The 18,407-nt window shown below is 29.1% G+C and overlaps 1 protein-coding gene and 1 long non-coding RNA gene across 3 annotated transcripts in view; one reads left to right on the forward strand and one right to left on the reverse strand.

The window, feature by feature from the left end:
- Positions 1-8,173, forward strand: part of LOC129963805 (adhesion G-protein coupled receptor D1-like) — a 50,592-nt gene extending 42,419 nt beyond the window's left edge. The window contains exons 15-16 of the mRNA XM_056078372.1: positions 4,231-4,272; positions 6,587-8,173. Coding sequence (XP_055934347.1) covers positions 4,231-4,272; positions 6,587-6,805 — 261 coding nt within the window. The 3' untranslated portion in view covers positions 6,806-8,173. The remainder of the gene's footprint in view (positions 1-4,230; positions 4,273-6,586) is intronic.
- Positions 4,774-18,407, reverse strand: LOC129963806 (uncharacterized). 2 transcript variants are annotated; one of them, XR_008784020.1, is made up of 3 exons: positions 18,180-18,407; positions 15,411-15,575; positions 4,774-6,801 (listed from the first exon to the last, which is right to left on the reverse strand). It is a non-coding gene; the product is annotated as an uncharacterized LOC129963806 (long non-coding RNA). The 2 variants fall into 2 exon arrangements; XR_008784019.1 differs by lacking the exon at positions 18,180-18,407 and having other exon boundaries at positions 15,411-15,720.

Raw genomic sequence — 18,407 nt, forward strand, 5'->3', positions numbered from 1 at the left:
TTCTATAGAACAGTCCGATATATCGTATCACTTTTTTCCCCGCATTTTGTTGCCATTTGACAAAAGGTAATAAGAGTGATTTCTATACCACGTACATTAGCGTTTTATATATAAATATAGCTTGGCATAAATGGTTAAAATAGTATTTTTTATGATATTTCCCCATATGATCTTTTAGTTTTGCAATTAGTACGTAAAAATTGCATATACTCATAAAAAAACCATAGCAGAAAAGTCAAAAATGCAATTCCACTTCAGAATAAATATTAGCATTTTATTCAGACTTCGCGCCAAATTTGAATTGAGACGCAATAAAGGGAAGCTTTAAAACGAAACAGGGAAGTCAGCAGTTCTTATCAGTAGATTGTTTTCTTTTTAGGTTTATTCAATAAAAGGTCAAAGGTCTATCTTTTTTGTGATACGCACTTCATATGAATATTGTAAACAGAAAGGTAAAATGCAGTAAACATCTGAAAATTCTGCTAGAAGGTTTATTTCACATACGATTCTTCAACTTCATCATTTATTTTGATTTTAAAATACATACTGTCATTATTGTTGCTATTTTAGACTCTTTATTATTTTTACCTTTATTGTGTTTATTTCATTTATAGTAATATTCAAATTATTTCTGATATTTTATATTGCATTTTCTTAAAAATAAATTATCAATTTAAATAATTTTTTCCCTTAGTTCTGGATTGTTTATTATATAATTCATTATTAGTCTGGAATTCAATTACATGGATTTTAATCTTTATTTCTAGAAATAATTTCTATAATAATGGAAAAAGGAATCTTTATCTTTTTATTTTACAAGATATTTTCCGTAATAATATTTTTATATATTACTGTTTATAGACTGAGAAATTATCTATGAATTGCACCTTCATTCAAAAAGGCAACCATTGGAATTATGCTATCGTATTTGATACGAAGTTATTTTTTTATCTCAAATGCGCTCTAAAAATGGAATTTCTCAAAATCTAAATAAGTTTTTAAATAAAAATTAAAAACTTTGTGCTTTTCCTCAAAAAGTTCAAAACATATAATAATACTAAAAGCAAGACATTTTAATATCACTTCAAAGTCTGTATGCTTAAAAATAATAATAATAAGCTTCGCGATGGTATTAACTTCATTTCACCTATTCCATTATTCTAATTTTAATACTTTTTAAAGAATATTCTATAACATTTTTCATTCTTTTAGTTATGGCACTTAAATTCATTCGTATTCCCATGATGTTAAACAAGATGTTTTGAGTGCACACTCACAATATTATATAATTAAGAATAAATAGTGAAATAAAAATTAAAATAAACGAATGAAACCTAAAACAATATCATACTAGCATGTTTCCGATTGGGAGTTCGAAACTTCTTAAATAAATTTTAATTATATACATCTTCTATCTATAATTTTTCTTCTCCTTTATTTTATCTGTTTATTTGGATAAGATGAATATATTTAATCATTTTCTCTTCTTCTTTGCTTTTGTATATACGATTGGGAAATTGTTGCAACAGTTAGAAAAATTCGATCTCGAAATTTTGACGAATCTTCATGTTTTGAAATTCCACATAAATAAATAAAAAAAGCACACACATTTTTGGAATTGTGTCTTGTCTGTCTATGAACATGGTAACTCCAAAACGTTTTAACTACACAAATTTAAAGTCTAAATGTAAGTTCTTATAAATCTTTGCCAAATCTTTTAAAGGGTTAATCATCTGTGGATTTATACTTTCTCATGCATGTTAACGCTATGATTTAAATAAATGAAATTTGGTATGCGATCTTGTAACTACAATTGTAGTTCTATATCAAATTGTTTCTATAAGTTTCAATAAGACGGAAAAAAGGCATTTAAAATATATATGCGATTTTTGTTACTTGTGTATTAATCACATGTCAGAGATTTATTGCCCAAACGTATCCCCAGGATCGTACGCTAGACTCAGAAAAAATGCTAGATTCACGCTAAAGATCTATATTCGTATATTTTTTAAATTTATTAACATGGTAACAGGATATAATTGTTCGCCAATCTCATGCAAGGCACTCACGATCTTCCACAATTATATAGGGTGTTCATTAATTATTGTCGGGGTTTCCGTACCTCATAACTTTCGAATAAAAAATATTACGCAAAAACCGATTACGTATTCGTAAATTACAACTCAAAGAATTTTATTAATGATATTAAAGTGTAAAGCTTGTACAATTTGCACTTTGTAGGCATTCAGCTGAAGGTGATTATGTATTCGTAAATTCGCTGAACAAATTTTGACTTTTGATAATCGTGCGGGTTCTCCGAGCCCAATATTCTACAGTTATGTTTATTCACTTTTTCTGACACATGAAAAGTGGATTTGTCACTGAAGAACCATTTCCGAAGGTAATTTTCATCATCCTCAATTCGAGTCAAAATTTGTTCAGCGAATTTACGAATACATAATCACCTTCAGCTGAATGCCTACAAAGTGCAAATTGTGCAAGCTTTACACTTTAATATCATTAATAAAATTCTTGTAATTTAAGTTGTAATTTAAGAATACGTAATCGGTTTTTGCATAATATTTTTTATTCGAAAGTTATGAGGTACGGAAACCCCGACAATAATTAATGAACACCCTATATATAGAGCTAGAAAAGTGCATAACACCTTTGTTAAAAAGTATGCAAGAAAGTTTTGGGCTATTCCGGCTGATTGCAAAACGAGTGCCTCAAAAATTAGGTTAGATAAAAGATAAAGTTATTAAATAAAAATTTTAAATGTGCATTAGTTATAAAACTGTTAACTTGAAATGGAATATGTAATTCCAGGCAAAGGGTGAACCGGAGTTTAACCCCCTTCTTCGCCAAAGCTGGCAATCTTTATTATGCACTATGATTGGACATCTGCTCCCTTGCTTTTGAACATTTCGCAAGACCGTTGTTGGCGATTTTTGAAAATTGCGCCAAGCAAGGGATTAAACTCCGATCTTACCCAGGCAAAATTCAATCATACAAAAACAAAATCGAACTTATTCCCAAGATTCTATCGTAGGTTATATGTATGAACCAACATTTTTGTTATATGTTGTGGTTATTTTTACTTGTTACTCTTGCAAAATCGAAAATTTTAAAAAACAAAACAAAAGAGTAAAATCCAAGAAATGACCTACTATTAGACTTTTCAACGGACAAAAGTAATAAATGTGTTAAAGAAATAGTTGTATAATTAGAGTGGAAATTGCAGAAAATTATTTATATAGATAAAAATGCCGAAGAAAAACAGACACGCATCATTAATATTAAAAAGTATTTCCTTCTCATTCCTAGAATTCAACCTTGAGCAGATATCCAATGCAAATAAATTGCGGATATCCCTCTATGGTTGCACTTCCGCTTATTCACTAAAAGAATGATTAAATTGTTGAGCAAGATATTTGCTTAGTTTTGTTAGTTTGGTTATAGTATTCGCTTCTAATATTTCCCACAAATAAAAATGTAAATTATTCGATGATACTATTCAGCTTTTTGCGATTCTGCTTCTCATCTGAATAAGACTATGAAATAACGAGTAATACATTATTTTAATTTGATTATCATTCAAAGTATGGGCATTGAATTGCCATATATATTTTCTTAGTCTGTTTGATGTAAATTAAATCTCTGATACTATTCTGCCCCTTTCAATTTTGCTTTTCAACTGGCTAATAATACGAAATATCGTTTAATACATTATTTTAATTATTGCTTAAAATATAGGTATGGAATTGCCTATTAAATCTTCTCAGTCTGTATAATACATTTAAATTTTGACAACTAACACTGTATTTACAGTATTAATAAATATTTATTCTGTACGAAATGCATAATTACTGCTTTCTATCAAAATATATAATACAAAACGGATTTCCATTTTCATATTGTTCGCATTAACTTATACAAATTAAAACGTACAATTTAGTATTTCTGTTTCCATTTTCTAACTTATTTCAACAACTTTTAATGCAGCTTCATGGAGCAAAACATTATATGTTGGAAGGATATTCTGGAATTAAAAGATACAACATAGAATAATGAATGCAATAAGGAATCCAAGAATGAATTCATTAATAAAATTTTAGGAAATTGGTCATTATTGGAATAAATGGACCTTTTACTAAAATTATTATTTTCACAATATTACTTCTATTTTTTTTATATCAGTTTTAACTTACTGACTATTCTTTTTTCTAGGGTATTTTGACATTTGTCTTCTTCTGTTTAATGGATACCAACGTAAGTATTTATTATATCGATTATTTTAATCGTTTTATGTTCGATGTAGAAAAAAATTATCATTATTTAGTCTTTTCCATAAAAAAATTATTTTAAAAGACTCTCAATATTCAAATAGTAATTTAAATGAGCGAACGTTCGATCCAAAAATTAATTACTAAAAGAGAATTTTTTTCCTTGGTTTGAAATGAACCGAAATGACACACAAATTTTGATTTATCAAACTTCTGGTGATTCAATCAGATGTTTATTAAGGCATTAAAAGTGCATTTGTAATGTAAGTGTCACATTTACTGCTGCAATAACAAAAAGATATCCTTAAATTTTTATTCGATATAATTTTTTTTAATTATGAATAGTTTTCATGAATTTATCTGCAGACGGATTATACCTCCTGTGTACAAATTGTTAAGGAGAGAGAAAGCACCATCAAAATCGTGTTGGAACGTATACTCGGATACGCCACTTGAATGAGTTAGAGAATACACGATAAGGCTCTAATAAGTCAACAAGAAGGAAAGCTTTTTATTTGACAACATTTTACGCTACATCATTTCACTTGAAATGAATGTAAATATTCTTTAATGCTGTATTCACCTGATACTCGATCAAGAAACTGCAATGTCACGGACAAAGGCTAATATAGTTGCGCCAGGACCTGTTTCATACGACGCATTGCCTCTTTTGCCAAATCAAGTATATGCATCTCTCGTTGTTGATTTACATCATAGCTGCTGCTTCAAAATACTCCAAAATCTCATCAGTTCTGGTGTAAATTAGCAAAGTTTCGGCGATGTTCCTATATTGTTCCTATTACGATTATATTGCTGCCCTTTCGTTGTTATCTATTTGTTCTATTCCACGCACAAATTGACGCCCATCTCCTTAAAGTGTTGAATTTTTCTGATAATTATAATTCTAAATGAGCGAAACAGAAATCCATTTACAGTGCTAGCAAGCAATGTCTACTGCGTCATCTGTCTCAATTCAAAAGTTAAGCTATAAAACAGACTAGGATGGGACCTGCTTAGGGCATATAGTATTTTGTCCTCGCCTATGAAATAGTCTACACGTTATTCAAAAGTAGGACTACAGTCGGCATCGCCGTCAATATTGTGAATGTCCTGTAAAATTAAATAAAAACAACGTTCTTTCCGTATTATAACAAATTATTGAAAAGTAAATTAAGGTACAAACTACTTATCTATGCTGTACCTACACTTTGCTATACTAATTATGATAAAATACGTCGATCCGCTTCTTCCGCTCTACGCTATCTTTCTTTTGGAGTTCGTATTTGTCCTTTCTGCAATGGCTATTATTCCAAAGAAATTGTAATTTATTTCTTTGAAATAAAGCAGATTTTAAACTAGTTAACTGAGAAAACATATGAGTGTTGTTTGAAATCGATGGCTTTTAATTTTAACCGGCAAAGTAATTTTACTTAAATGTGAAAAAGCCTTTCTTAGCATTTTGACAAGGTCTATTAATTCTATAGAATACAAATATATTCTCTGTTATACAGGCAAAGCGGTATAATTATAATAGCTGACTAAAAATAATTGACTTGCAAAGTTCAATAAAAGATTTAAATGTGCTGAAACATAATCTCCATCCGCTTAGCGATATCAGTTCAGAGCGATTAGAAAATCGTATGAATCTTATTTTAAAATGCATCTTCTGTTATCCCAATTTTTTTTTATTTACAACTACTCACCCCGTTAAACAGGAATTATTGTGACTGGCTGTTATGCTCAATAACTGTTCCAACTTTTGCATAAAAAAAACGACCAACAAAAGTTCAAAGAAATTTCAAACTATTGGTAAAAGATTAGAAATCTTCTCCATCGTTTTAAAATAAATTTCTAGATATTATAATATTGTTTTAAAATTATCCCATCCGTTATGAGTCATCCCCTAATTGCACTGAGTTCGACACATTCTGTTATGTAGTGCTGATTCGAGCCTATTTCCCCATATACCTTGTCTTGCATCCTTCCAAATCTGTAGAAATATGCAGGAAATCTTCCATGTCCTGATATAATTTGCACTGTCATCGGGTGAAACATTCTTTTTATAATTGTTGGCTCGATTTGATTTCATATGTTATGCGTCCTTTACACGACATTATCCATCTATCTTGCCACAACATTATTATCCCAATTATGTTATTAAATAATACTTTTTAAGTTGAACTAATTCCAAATAAACTGCTATCCCAATTAATCAATGATCCAAATAAGTAAAATCGACTGTATTTTAAAAAAACATAACCACAGAAAATAAACAAACTTGATGTATTTTTTCCTCTTAGATTCAAGCCTCTTTCCGTATGAAAGTTGCAGAAGTGTCCCGCAAACCAAAGGTCTCTGCCATGAAACTCACCAAAAGCGGCTCTTTTCCAATCCTGGAACGATCCTTGATCACTCTGACCGATGACCGCAGACGACTTGATTGTACCCCTTTGCTGGCAAGTAGAATGGCTTACCATGATGTTGCCGAAGATCCTTGTTGTTCAAACATTCGTGTCTAAATATAATGTTGGATGTTATCTAAGTAATTATTTTCTTTGAAGGAAGCATGGTCACATTATTTATTAAAATTTTTTCGAAAAAAAAAAAAGCGAATCATATTTAAAACACACATTATCCATTTTATTGTTTTAAAAAATTGGATACTAAATTAAATTACACAATCCGTCCTTTTTTGGATAAATTCTCAAAAACAAATCGCTTGTTTCCTATAAGTTCATTCTTTGTTTTGTTAAAGGCCATGAAATTAAATTCGAAGTGAAATGGTGCTCATATAATGTTATTATTAATCATTTTTAAAAGTAAACAATAAAACTTTTGACTATGACTATTAACATCGTAGATAAAATAAAAAAGGAATAGATTTTATAGTAAGTTTAGACTCTAGTTTTTAAGTTTTTTTATTTACTTATTTAATATATATTCTTCTTATTCCATCAGAAAAATATGGAATAATAAAATTTTCAAATTATTAGACTCTAAATCCAATAAATGATTAAAAACTCATTAAGGTTCTAAATATTTTTTAAAAAATGGTGGTGCATATAAGATTTTTGGATTACTTAATGTTACAAGTGTCAAATATTCTCATCTTGAAAAGAAACAAAGCTGTTCATTTATTTCCAAAATTTTGTAAATACTTCTTTACAGATTAAAAATTTTTTTGAAATAATAGATTAACTTACTTTGTTTATTTTATGTCGTTATAATATAATGTCATTATATAATAATTATTTTTTTCAAAATTCTAAGAACATCCCAAACCAATAATCCCTTATTCCAATGCAATAATCTTGCCCGCTTTGTAATTATTTTAAAAATCTAACCACTAACTACTTTTTGTAGAATTTTAACATGAAAATGTATAATAATAAAATTTTCATAATAATTTAAATGGGAGAAATAACCGTTTTTAACCTAAGAATTAAACCGCATTTAAGGTTCAATAAATTTTAATAATTTAATATGCTTTTACAAAAACGATAAAAAAATAGTTATAAATACATCTATAAATAAGTAAAACCCTTTGTTGAATTGTTGTTAACAAGTATATTTTTATTCAGAGAATGCACAGCAGCTTATTAGAAAATCCAATCATTAATTAGCTGAAGTCAAATTTGTATAATGTTGTCAATTAAGTAAGTTGTTTCCTTCATAGAAAATAATACTGCCATTTAAATAAACAAAACAGTAGAATAAATGTTTACGATTTGAAAATATCTAGACGTTTGTCATGTTCAAATAAAAATTTCAGATGTTTAATTGCATTACAAATGCCCCTTTGATGGAATAATTGTTCAAGCTTATTCAATGTCATTTGTTATTTATTTACCAATGTTTTTTCCAACAAACTTTATTAAATTTAAATCCTCGTGTACAAATGTCTTGTTTGTATTATTTATTGATCAACTCATCCTGACATTTACTATTACATAATTTTTTGTATTCAATTACACTTCTTTAAATTGCTACCTCCATTAAGTCTCAAATAATCAATTCTCCAATTCATCATTTCCAAAATAATAACAATAATTGATAAATCAAATGTAAAGTTCCAAATAAAATGTTATAGCAACGGACAAAATTAGTAAAAACATCCGTTTTGGCAATTTTAGTTTGAATTATTTTTACACCTCCACTCAAATTTCTATCTCTACAGATAATAAAGGTGCATGCGTGTGTGTTTGCCTATGTTGGCCAAACCATTAACTTAGTTATCAAATGGCGCATATATACCTTATAGGGCGAAATACGCACATAGGAACGATTTTTTTTTTTAATTTTAATAAATTAAGATGAATTTTCAAATTTTTCTGCTATAATCTCTGAAAATACTTCACATAAACTTTGAAAAAATGAACTTCACATCATTTCGAAATATACCAAAGATACTAGATTAATTTTCATAGAAATCTTTTCTAAATTTCGACACATTTATTTCTTTTGCCTAATTTCCAAAAATATATTACTTTGTTTACTTGAAATTCAAACCATTTTTATAGATCTGGTCTCCATTAGAAGAGTTAATGTACACAATGAACAAAACACATACAAAGCAATTAAAGTAATAACGATTTAATATGACATTTGGACGAAAGCATGGACATGAAGTTATATCTAGATAATTAAACTGAAATTAAACATCTCCAGTGAACCAGATGGTCGCCGAAGGTGACTAGTATAAAATAAAAATACAGGGTCAGTTTATATAACATTTTACAAAAATAGTTTTGAATTCTTTTCCTATGCTAGCTAATTCTTTCAGAATTTAAAGAGAAATTGTCACTATGCAAATTACCTCTCAAATCGAATCCTTCATTTCCCCCATCAAATCTCATTAGGAAAAAATAAATATAACAATTTATTTATTTCACTAATCTTTTTTTTTTTTTTTTCAGTTTTTTTTACCAGTATTGTTATGTTAGAACAGGATACATAATGAGAAATGGATGCAAAAATTAAGCATATAAGTACCGTAGTCAAAAAAAATTCAATACCTTTGTACATGCAACATTTTTTAAGAATAAGATATTTTCTGTTTTTCAATATATATCGCCTGTTATATAATAAAGGGTGTAATTATTGTTTATCAAAAATAAAAATAATAATAAAGCGAAGTGTCATTCACAAAAAATTAAATCCATTTCTATAAGATTAGCAATAAGAAAATCTGTGACCTCTTTCAACCTTTCTTAAAAACAACAAATTATTATTAATTTGAATGGATACATTATTTACGAAATCGTAACTGCTGCAGACACATGGCATGCACAAAAAAATTCAGAAGGGAGCAGAAAATTCTTTCATCAGATTTATATCAAAAGTAAATTAAAAATTAAGAGATGCACTTAAAAATTCAATATTTTATACTGTATTGCAAAATTTCGAAGAAATCATGAATATAAATCATACTTTTCATTTTATTAATATTAAATTTTTTTACTCTCATTAAAAATGATGCAGTTCTCAGAGCGGAAAACCAAATTTTCAGTGAAAAACCGAGAGGCAATTACCCTATGGTGATAGATTTATTACTTGATTGATCAGTCAGTACTATTCAAAATCCCCTTCGTTTAGGGGTGGTGATGGTCGAGACGCGGGAAAGTTTACCCCCTATTGTTAAAGGTCAGGGGAAAGCAAAAACATACCAAGCCGGTTTACGAACGCTCTGCCAATTTCCTTTTCAGTAAATTGTGTTGAACCTTTATCTTGACTAGCTAGACAGCCGACGCTCGATGGGTTAAATATAGTATAAAGATATTAATAGATTCAAATCAACTAATTGTGGAACCAATCTTTGACAAAAAAAAAAGACTTTTCATATTTTAATGCAAATATGATGAACATGAATGGTGAATTCTTAAAATAGTAACTTGGTTTAGAAATTGAATACAGCTTCAGCTTTTACTGATAATCCTTTCATCATAGTTATATCAAAATTAAATTAAAAATTAAGAGATGCACTTAAAAAAATCAATTAATATTTTACACTATTACAAATTTTTCAAGAAATCATCGATATAACTCATGCTTTTTATTAATATTATATATATCTTTATACTATGTAATTAATTAAATATAGTATAAAGATATTAATGTACTCAATCAATCTTTGGAACCAATCTTTGACACACACACACACACACAAAATTATATTTTAATTGAAATATTTTAACATGAATGGTGAATTCTTACAATAGTAATAATTTGGTTTAATGGTTGAATCGAGTTTCAGCTCTTACTGAAATTTTTAACTAATAATTGAAAAATTCTGAAAATTTTCGTTATAAATAAATTGATTAGAATCAACATATGTTACAATTATTTATGACTTATAAATTAAACATAAATAATTAATTTATGATTTATTTTATATGCTAACTGTGACAGTGAAGGCAAAGACTTGTACCGTTCCCTGACAAAAGCATCTATGCTAATTATACAAAAGAACTATAATCAGTCAGTTAACAATTCCGATTAGTTTAGACAATTTAATTTATTAATATCAGGTAATGTTTACAGAAATTCATCGCTATGATTTTAAAGTTAAATTTATGTTTTTTTTATAAAAATAGAAATATATAATTAAACGATTTTTTATGTCTAAATAATGACAATTTTAAAAATTTACGCATAAAAAGTAATAAGCTTTTTTTCTCTACTTTTTAAATCTTCAACTCAAATTTTAATCAAAATGACAAATCTGTCAACATTATCCGGTATTGTTAAATTAAATCGAATAAATCAACATATACAGCTTTTATTTTGTCTCAATTTTTTTTAACAAAATAGATTGTATTAACATTTACAAGAACAGAAATAATAAGCATAAAGAAAAGAAAGGTAGAAAAATGAAACTATTATGACATCTGATATAAATTTTATAATTTAAATTTCTTATTGACAGTTTCAGATTCTACATCTCGTAAAAGTTCATTTTTCTCAATTATTTTTCTTTGAATATTGCTGCATTTTGCCAAGAGTGAAAAATCGTTTTCTTCACTAACTTTTTGAGACAGTTCTTTAGTTTCTAACTCTATGTCAGAAATATCTTTTCCTAAATATCTTTTAAAAAAAAAAATTTCAAAGATGATGCCTCCTGAAATTCTACTTTTCTTTTTTGATTATTCTTATCATCCTGTTCTTCAAGACATAATTTATATTTTGAATAAGAAGCTTAAGCCGCAAAGCAATTATAGAAAATGATTCAACTGTATCCAAATTCTTTAAAAAATCACAAATTGTTCTTTGGGCTATATATGAATTGATTGCCTTTTAAGTTTTCCACTTTTGTATTTTTACAGATAACAAATCCCTTTCAACTGATGCTTGTCCATGAGAAAAAATAAATATTAGCTTAAATATTACCCATAATTTTGAATATTTTTGATCCCTAAAATATGTATATAAAAATTACCTATTTGCATTTTAGATTCATCAAAGCTCTTAATTTCAAAAAAGGGGCGATGAAACTATCTTATCCAGAAAATCAATAAACTGAAACAAAATATTGTCGCATTCATTTTCAATTATTTTCTCTTTTTGAGTTAAATAATCGAGTACACTTTTTATTTTTAATGATATATTCCTGTTCTGACTCAAATATTTTGTATCTATGGAAACTGCGTTTCGCAAAACTGAATAATTTATGAAGCATTTTGCTATTAAATGCAACATTTGTATTATAAATAGTCTACTTTCATGCTTTCTTTCGTAGCTTTTAAGACTAATAAATAAAATTTGCATGCAACTGTAGGCAATTTTCTATTCTTAATGAGTTTTAAGTAAGTTTCAATATTTCAACTGCCGTAAACTAATTAGTGCATTTTCCAGCCATCTATAATTTACAAACTTCAGGGGCATTTTCTCTGATTTAGAGCGTTTCTGAAGGTCCTCTCTGCATGTAGGAGAATCATTAAATAACTGGTATAATACAAGGATAATCGAAGAAATGTCCCATTAGGTGCTACAGGCTCTATTTTTCGAGGCATTTCTTAAAATGTGTATTTCACAACTACCAATTTTGATACATTCTATACCATATTCTTTTTAAAAAAATACTTCTTAAAATGTTCGTATTGGTAGAAGGACTCTTCATGCTTATTTGTACCAATTTTTTTACATCTAACTTAGCTAAAGCTATTCTAAACTCATCCAAAATATTCCTAGCTATTGCATGTCCCATCAATATGGTCACGTTGTTACTTTATTACCCTTACTGCACTATCTCATTTGCGAATCCAGCTGCTTTTGTTGATTACTTTTTTGGAGAATTTCATTAAACAAAATGATAAGATGGGACAATTGTAATTCTTTATACATTTTGCTTTGAAAGTGAGGTTCAATCCAAAATGGCAAAGATAACGCTGCTTTATTTTCGCTAAGAGAAAATGACCATACTATAATGCTATCATAGAATATCTTTGAAAATAACTTTACACTATCATTACATGCTTTATAAGCAAAGTGAGATTGCACTATTTTCAAATACCACAAAATCTGCATCACGAACATCTTCTGTAGCAGCAGCTCGATCTTTTATGGTATTTTGGAGGACTGACGTAGGCGGTAAAAGGAGATAAATTAGATTTCGTGGAAAAAATCTGCTGCATTCGCTGTGGCTGAATTTTTATTTTTCTTAAAGGATTCACGCTTCACACGTAATAACATAGAGTGAAAATAATTAAACTTATTTTAACTGTTTTACAAATTAGTATCAATATTCCTATGTCTAAATAAAATTACCACAATAGAAAATTTTTAAGAAGATGTATTTTAGAATTTCTGAAGAAACATGAAAGCTGTGTTTTTATACGAATTCTTTGAAAAAAAATATCAAGTTTAAATGTTTAATGCAACAAAAGTTGGTAGTCATCTGTCCATTGCAGTTATGGAAAATAAATATCCTATCCCACAAAAAATGCCGCCAAAAAATATTTTAGAAGAGAGTTAGATTAGAGATACAAATCAATACGGCGATTAATAGATTATAATTCATTTTCTATAAGCAAACAGAATGTAATTTTTTTAAAAAAAACTATATATATATATATATATGCGAAGTATACAAAATAAAAATGCCCGATCTTGAGATTTTGATAAAGCTCCACACTTAAAAAAAAAGTTTTTGGAATTATGTTTATCGATGTGTCTGTGAACAATCCAACTAAAAAAATGCAACAGGTTAGAGAAATGGTATTTGGCCTGCGATCTGTGTGCAAAATTTGCATATTTCTACCGAAATGAGACAGAAATCTGTCTGCATATGTAAATACATATGGATATGATAATTCAAGAATGGAAGGGAATACAAGAATGAAATTACGACGGTTTTATCATTAAAAATTTCTTCTTTTTTAAACTTTTATTTTATTAAATTTGTCAAAGCGTTAATTGTTTGTCGATGATGAAAGCGATGACTCAAAAAAAAACCCATTGATTTAGACAAAAACGAAATTTCGTATATGATCTTGTCATGAAAACTGTAGAGAAGTATCAAATTTTGGATCAATTCGGTTTTTCAAAATCAGTAGGCTGTTCTCTTCATTACAATACAAAACGAAAAACGCGTCTGACTGAAGAAATGGAAAGAATATCCCACTGATTTCAACTATAGCTAAATCGGGTACCGTTTGAATTTCACGGTGATCACTGTTAAAAATACGCCAAGAATAACGCCAAGCTAGCGAAAGCCAAAATGAAACGCAAAACGATTATAGAAAGATGTTAGCCATCAAATGTACCATGAAATTAAAAAAAAAAAATTATGAGAAAATCTTTGCTGCAAGATAAATTTTCAAGCAAATTTGCTAGATTTTGAATTTTTTGATTTGAATGTATTCAAAACAAGTGCTTCTTTTCTTTTTGAACAAAATACACTGCCTTTTCTCAGAAAGCCAAAGTGTCCCTTTTAGCTAACTATTAAAAACTTAGCCCATATTTCTCACGGCAATGTGAACATAATATATGAGTTTCAAAGTACATATTTACAACGGAGGGAGGATTATTTTAAGTGATACTTTCCGTTGAGTCTTGTTTATTTGTCAGAACTATAAATATCTGTACTGAAAATGAATTTCTATTTCTGGCAAGATTGATCGAGTAAAGAATAGTTTTCTAAAGGAATATTTATAAAGTACACAGTAAAAAAATTACGATCATCTAGTGACTGAAACGAAAGGTTTATACTCAATTTCCGCATAATTGTTGGCGACCTTTAATCCAGGTTAATAGTAGTTGATAAGATATCAGGGGTGTTTGTGGGACCCCAAAAAATCCCCGGAAACTTTTACGGACTTACTACCGACATTTTGGAGTTTCGAGAAGGGGGGGGGGAGAAATGAAAAATTACGATTATGAAGTATTGAATGACCTAATTATAAAAGTTCAATGAATTACTTTTTTTGCAAAATTAAGACCTTTGAACCCAGGTCACGTGATCGCACATCTGGTCGAACGAAGTCTCTCCCTTTTTTTTCTGCCGCGCCTACTTGCCGAAAAGAATCCAGAAGAGAATGTCCGAGAACCGGGGGAATGAGTCATAACTCGCAATAAGGAACGAACAAAAAAGAAGTTTTTTCCCCCTTTTCACGCATTATCACTGCCTTTGGAGAAAGAAAGGGAAAGTTTTCACCACACACACTGACCTTGCGTTTTCTGCTTTCAAAGCAAACAAAATTACCCAGATCAAAATAAATAATTCATTATTATTCCTACTTCCTTTTGAACGACGATCCCCGGAATTTCCGGGTATCGAAGTTCAAAATCCCCGGAATTCCGGGGTTTCCCCGGAGCACAAACACCCCTGAGATATGCTCCACTCGAAATATTTACTACAGATACGAAATTTTATCAAGACTTATTTATTGTTTAAGCCAACAAAGTTTACTTACGACTCCTAATTAAAATTTAGTCACACTAGATTTTACTCAATAGATAAACACAAATACGCACAATTGAAATTCAATGTCGTGCAATACAATGGTTTTTGTAGCCATTCAAGGAATTGCTTTAAACAACATATAAAAGAGAACGTATAGTGAACATTGTACAAGTTAACAAAGCTTCATTGTAATAAAAATAAGAGCAGTTAAACATTAAACATACCTTTCATGTATGTTTTTAGAACAGCTTCATCCACGTTTAATATATCTATCTCTTTTATGCACCAAATACATCTTGTTTTATTCTTATTTTCGATCGATCGGAGCCAATTTGCAAATTCTTCTTTAACTTCTCATAAAGGTTTAAACATACACTTGCCAGGCATAACTAAAATAAATTCTTCATTTAAAATAATAAATTTTTTTAAAAAGTTCGCAATTTTTTTAAAATTCAAACAAGTTTCACACTGTTTATATTTCGTACTGCCCTTTCGGGAACATCATTCCAGTATTTCAATGTAAGCTGTGCTCATTGTTGAAGAAACGGGGAGGGGGGGGGGAGACGGGAAAGAAAAAAAATCATTAAAACACTATCTTAATATGTTTGAAACCCCGCATGTCCTTCCCCGAATTCGCCAGTTTTCTTTAATGATACTTCCGGTAAGCGTAGATTTATGATCTGCTTTCGATTTTCAATTCAACATCTGGAGGAACCAAAAAAAAAAGAAAAAGAAGAAGATTTCCAGAAAATTTAACATCTTTTTTCCAAAACTTTTAAAAGTGCTTAAAACCTATTTTCAAATTCAAGCACTTTTTAAGGATTTTTCATGATGCTACGCATCTTGTCGAAGAAGTATTGTGTATCGAAGCTTGAGAAGATTAAATTAAGAAGTGGAGATTACAGGCTGTTGGCCGCGACTTCCCCAACAAATGCTCCATACTTTTATAATAGCAAACGATACGACTCGTTAATGAAATGAAAATAACAGGATCCCACTTTATTGTATACAATCGGGAAGCGAGAATCAACTTCCATACCAGACATTGTTAATTGCCTTATCTGAATTTCTACATGATGAGGAAAATTACAAAGGTAATCGAGGCATATAAAGTGAATCATTTTTGCAACAGAACATGGAATAAGAAAAACTAATACGAGGGGAGACATTCTATATATTTTAATGAATCTTTCGTTTTTAACTTAATTCTTCTCGAGTGAAAAGATTAGAAATTTATTCTAAACAAATACGATAAAACGTAAAATTTGCGGCAAGTGGAAGATTTGGGACCCTCTTCACTTTCATAACTACAAAACCAGATTTTTTTAATATTGATTTTATTTAAAACTATAATATCTCGAAAACCAACCTGTAGAGTTGTGGGGGAGGGGGAATTCCGGAGAAAATATTTAGATACGAATTACTCACTGATTACATATGAAAATATTTCAATCTTACCTACATATGAAATGATAATTTAAATTTTTAAAAAAAAATCAATGAATGCATTTAGTTTAACATGTTATTCGAAACAATCTGCTGTATTACAGTATTCATTTTAGTTTATCTATCCTTACTTATATATTTGCATTCAACCCTTTCTTACCATGGTGAAATCGGGTCCAAGATGGCGCTATATGATATTGTCAGTATGAAAGCAGATAGAAAAAAGTTCTAATAGTTAGTTGTCAAAAATTGGGGAGATTTTGTGTAAAATCGTAATTTTGTGTAAGGGTGGGAAAGGGCGGGGGGGGCGAAAGGTCACCCACAGAAAATTAATACTTCATACTGAAGGGGAAATCTATACTCCCCTGTAAAAATTGGAGAACTTTGGAAAAAATTCTGAACGCGGGAGTACTCAGATTTTTATTTTCTGAGTACTGCACAGGAGTGTATTGCACTTCGTAGTATAGCGAAGAAAACAAAGCAAGCTAATTTTAAATGTATTTTTATCGATCAACTGAAACCAAAATTTGATCAGAGCTTCAATTTTAATAACAAAATCATTCACCGAATTTCTTTGTAGCCTTTACAAACATGTGAATATACATTCGCATTTTCCAGAATTCGATATTGATCTACACTTTGCATGCCAAATTTTATTCATCTAGCTTACATTTTTTTTATTATCATAATAGGACGGCAGATAGATTTCCTGTGAATGAATTTCATTCAAAATGTGATAGAAATATAAATCTGGTGTAAAGGCAATACATCAGATTTCATCCATATAGCTTGAAATGTTTTTGAGTTATCAAATACACAGACAGACATAACACCTCTCCATGCCCATGCGACAAAATGGAGGCACCGACTAGATTTACACAGAGAAACATAATTTCAAAAATGTGTTTTTCGAACTCGAGATCTGAAATGTGTAGATTCGTGAAAGTCTCGACATCGAATTTTTTAATGGCTACAATACTTTCTATTTGTATATTAGAAAATAAAAATGCACAAAAATTATTCATATTCAAGAACAATTCAGAATAAGTAATTCAAAGACTAATATTAAGATTTATTTTTATATTCTGAAATAAATAAGAATATAAAGGAAAAAAAGCAAAAAAAAAAAAAAAAAAAAAAAAACATATATATTTGAATCGTCGAAAAATTTCAATTCGAAATTAAACAAATCTATTCATTCTCCTCCCTCAGCCAGAAAAACATATTCTTGGAATAGTTTATCTCTGTAAACATTAACACAAAAACACTCCACTAAATTCATTGTTTTCTATTAAAACCCAAGTGAAATCTGTTTGTCCATATACACGGGCTCTTGATATAAAATTAAACTAAATTAATAAATTCAATCTATCTATCTATCTATCAAGAAAGAGATCTACTCAATGACAATTACAGAATAATTTGAATATTTATTAAAACGCGGTTAACATCTCCTAATCAGAAAATAATAGAAGGAAAAGAAAAACATATTTATCAAAGATGCATATCAACTTGTACACTAACAACAATCTCCACCTTCAACTTACTTGAATTAGATGCATGGAGAGCTTTAGTACCTAGGCACTTCTACACAGTTTGAGATAATAACTAGCAGAGGAAAAACAGAAGTTATCTACTATTCGTGCGTCGGTTGAGTAGAGGAAAGATTGCTTAAAAGCGTTTAACTGAAAACTGAAGCAGTTCATTAGATGCAATTTAAAGTACGGAAGAAGCTATGGAGGTTTAAGTAGCAAAGTCCATTTAGAAGTAGAGTA

Source organism: Argiope bruennichi, chromosome 3 (genome assembly GCF_947563725.1).
Source record: "Argiope bruennichi chromosome 3, qqArgBrue1.1, whole genome shotgun sequence".
NCBI lineage: Eukaryota > Metazoa > Arthropoda > Arachnida > Araneae > Araneidae > Argiope > Argiope bruennichi.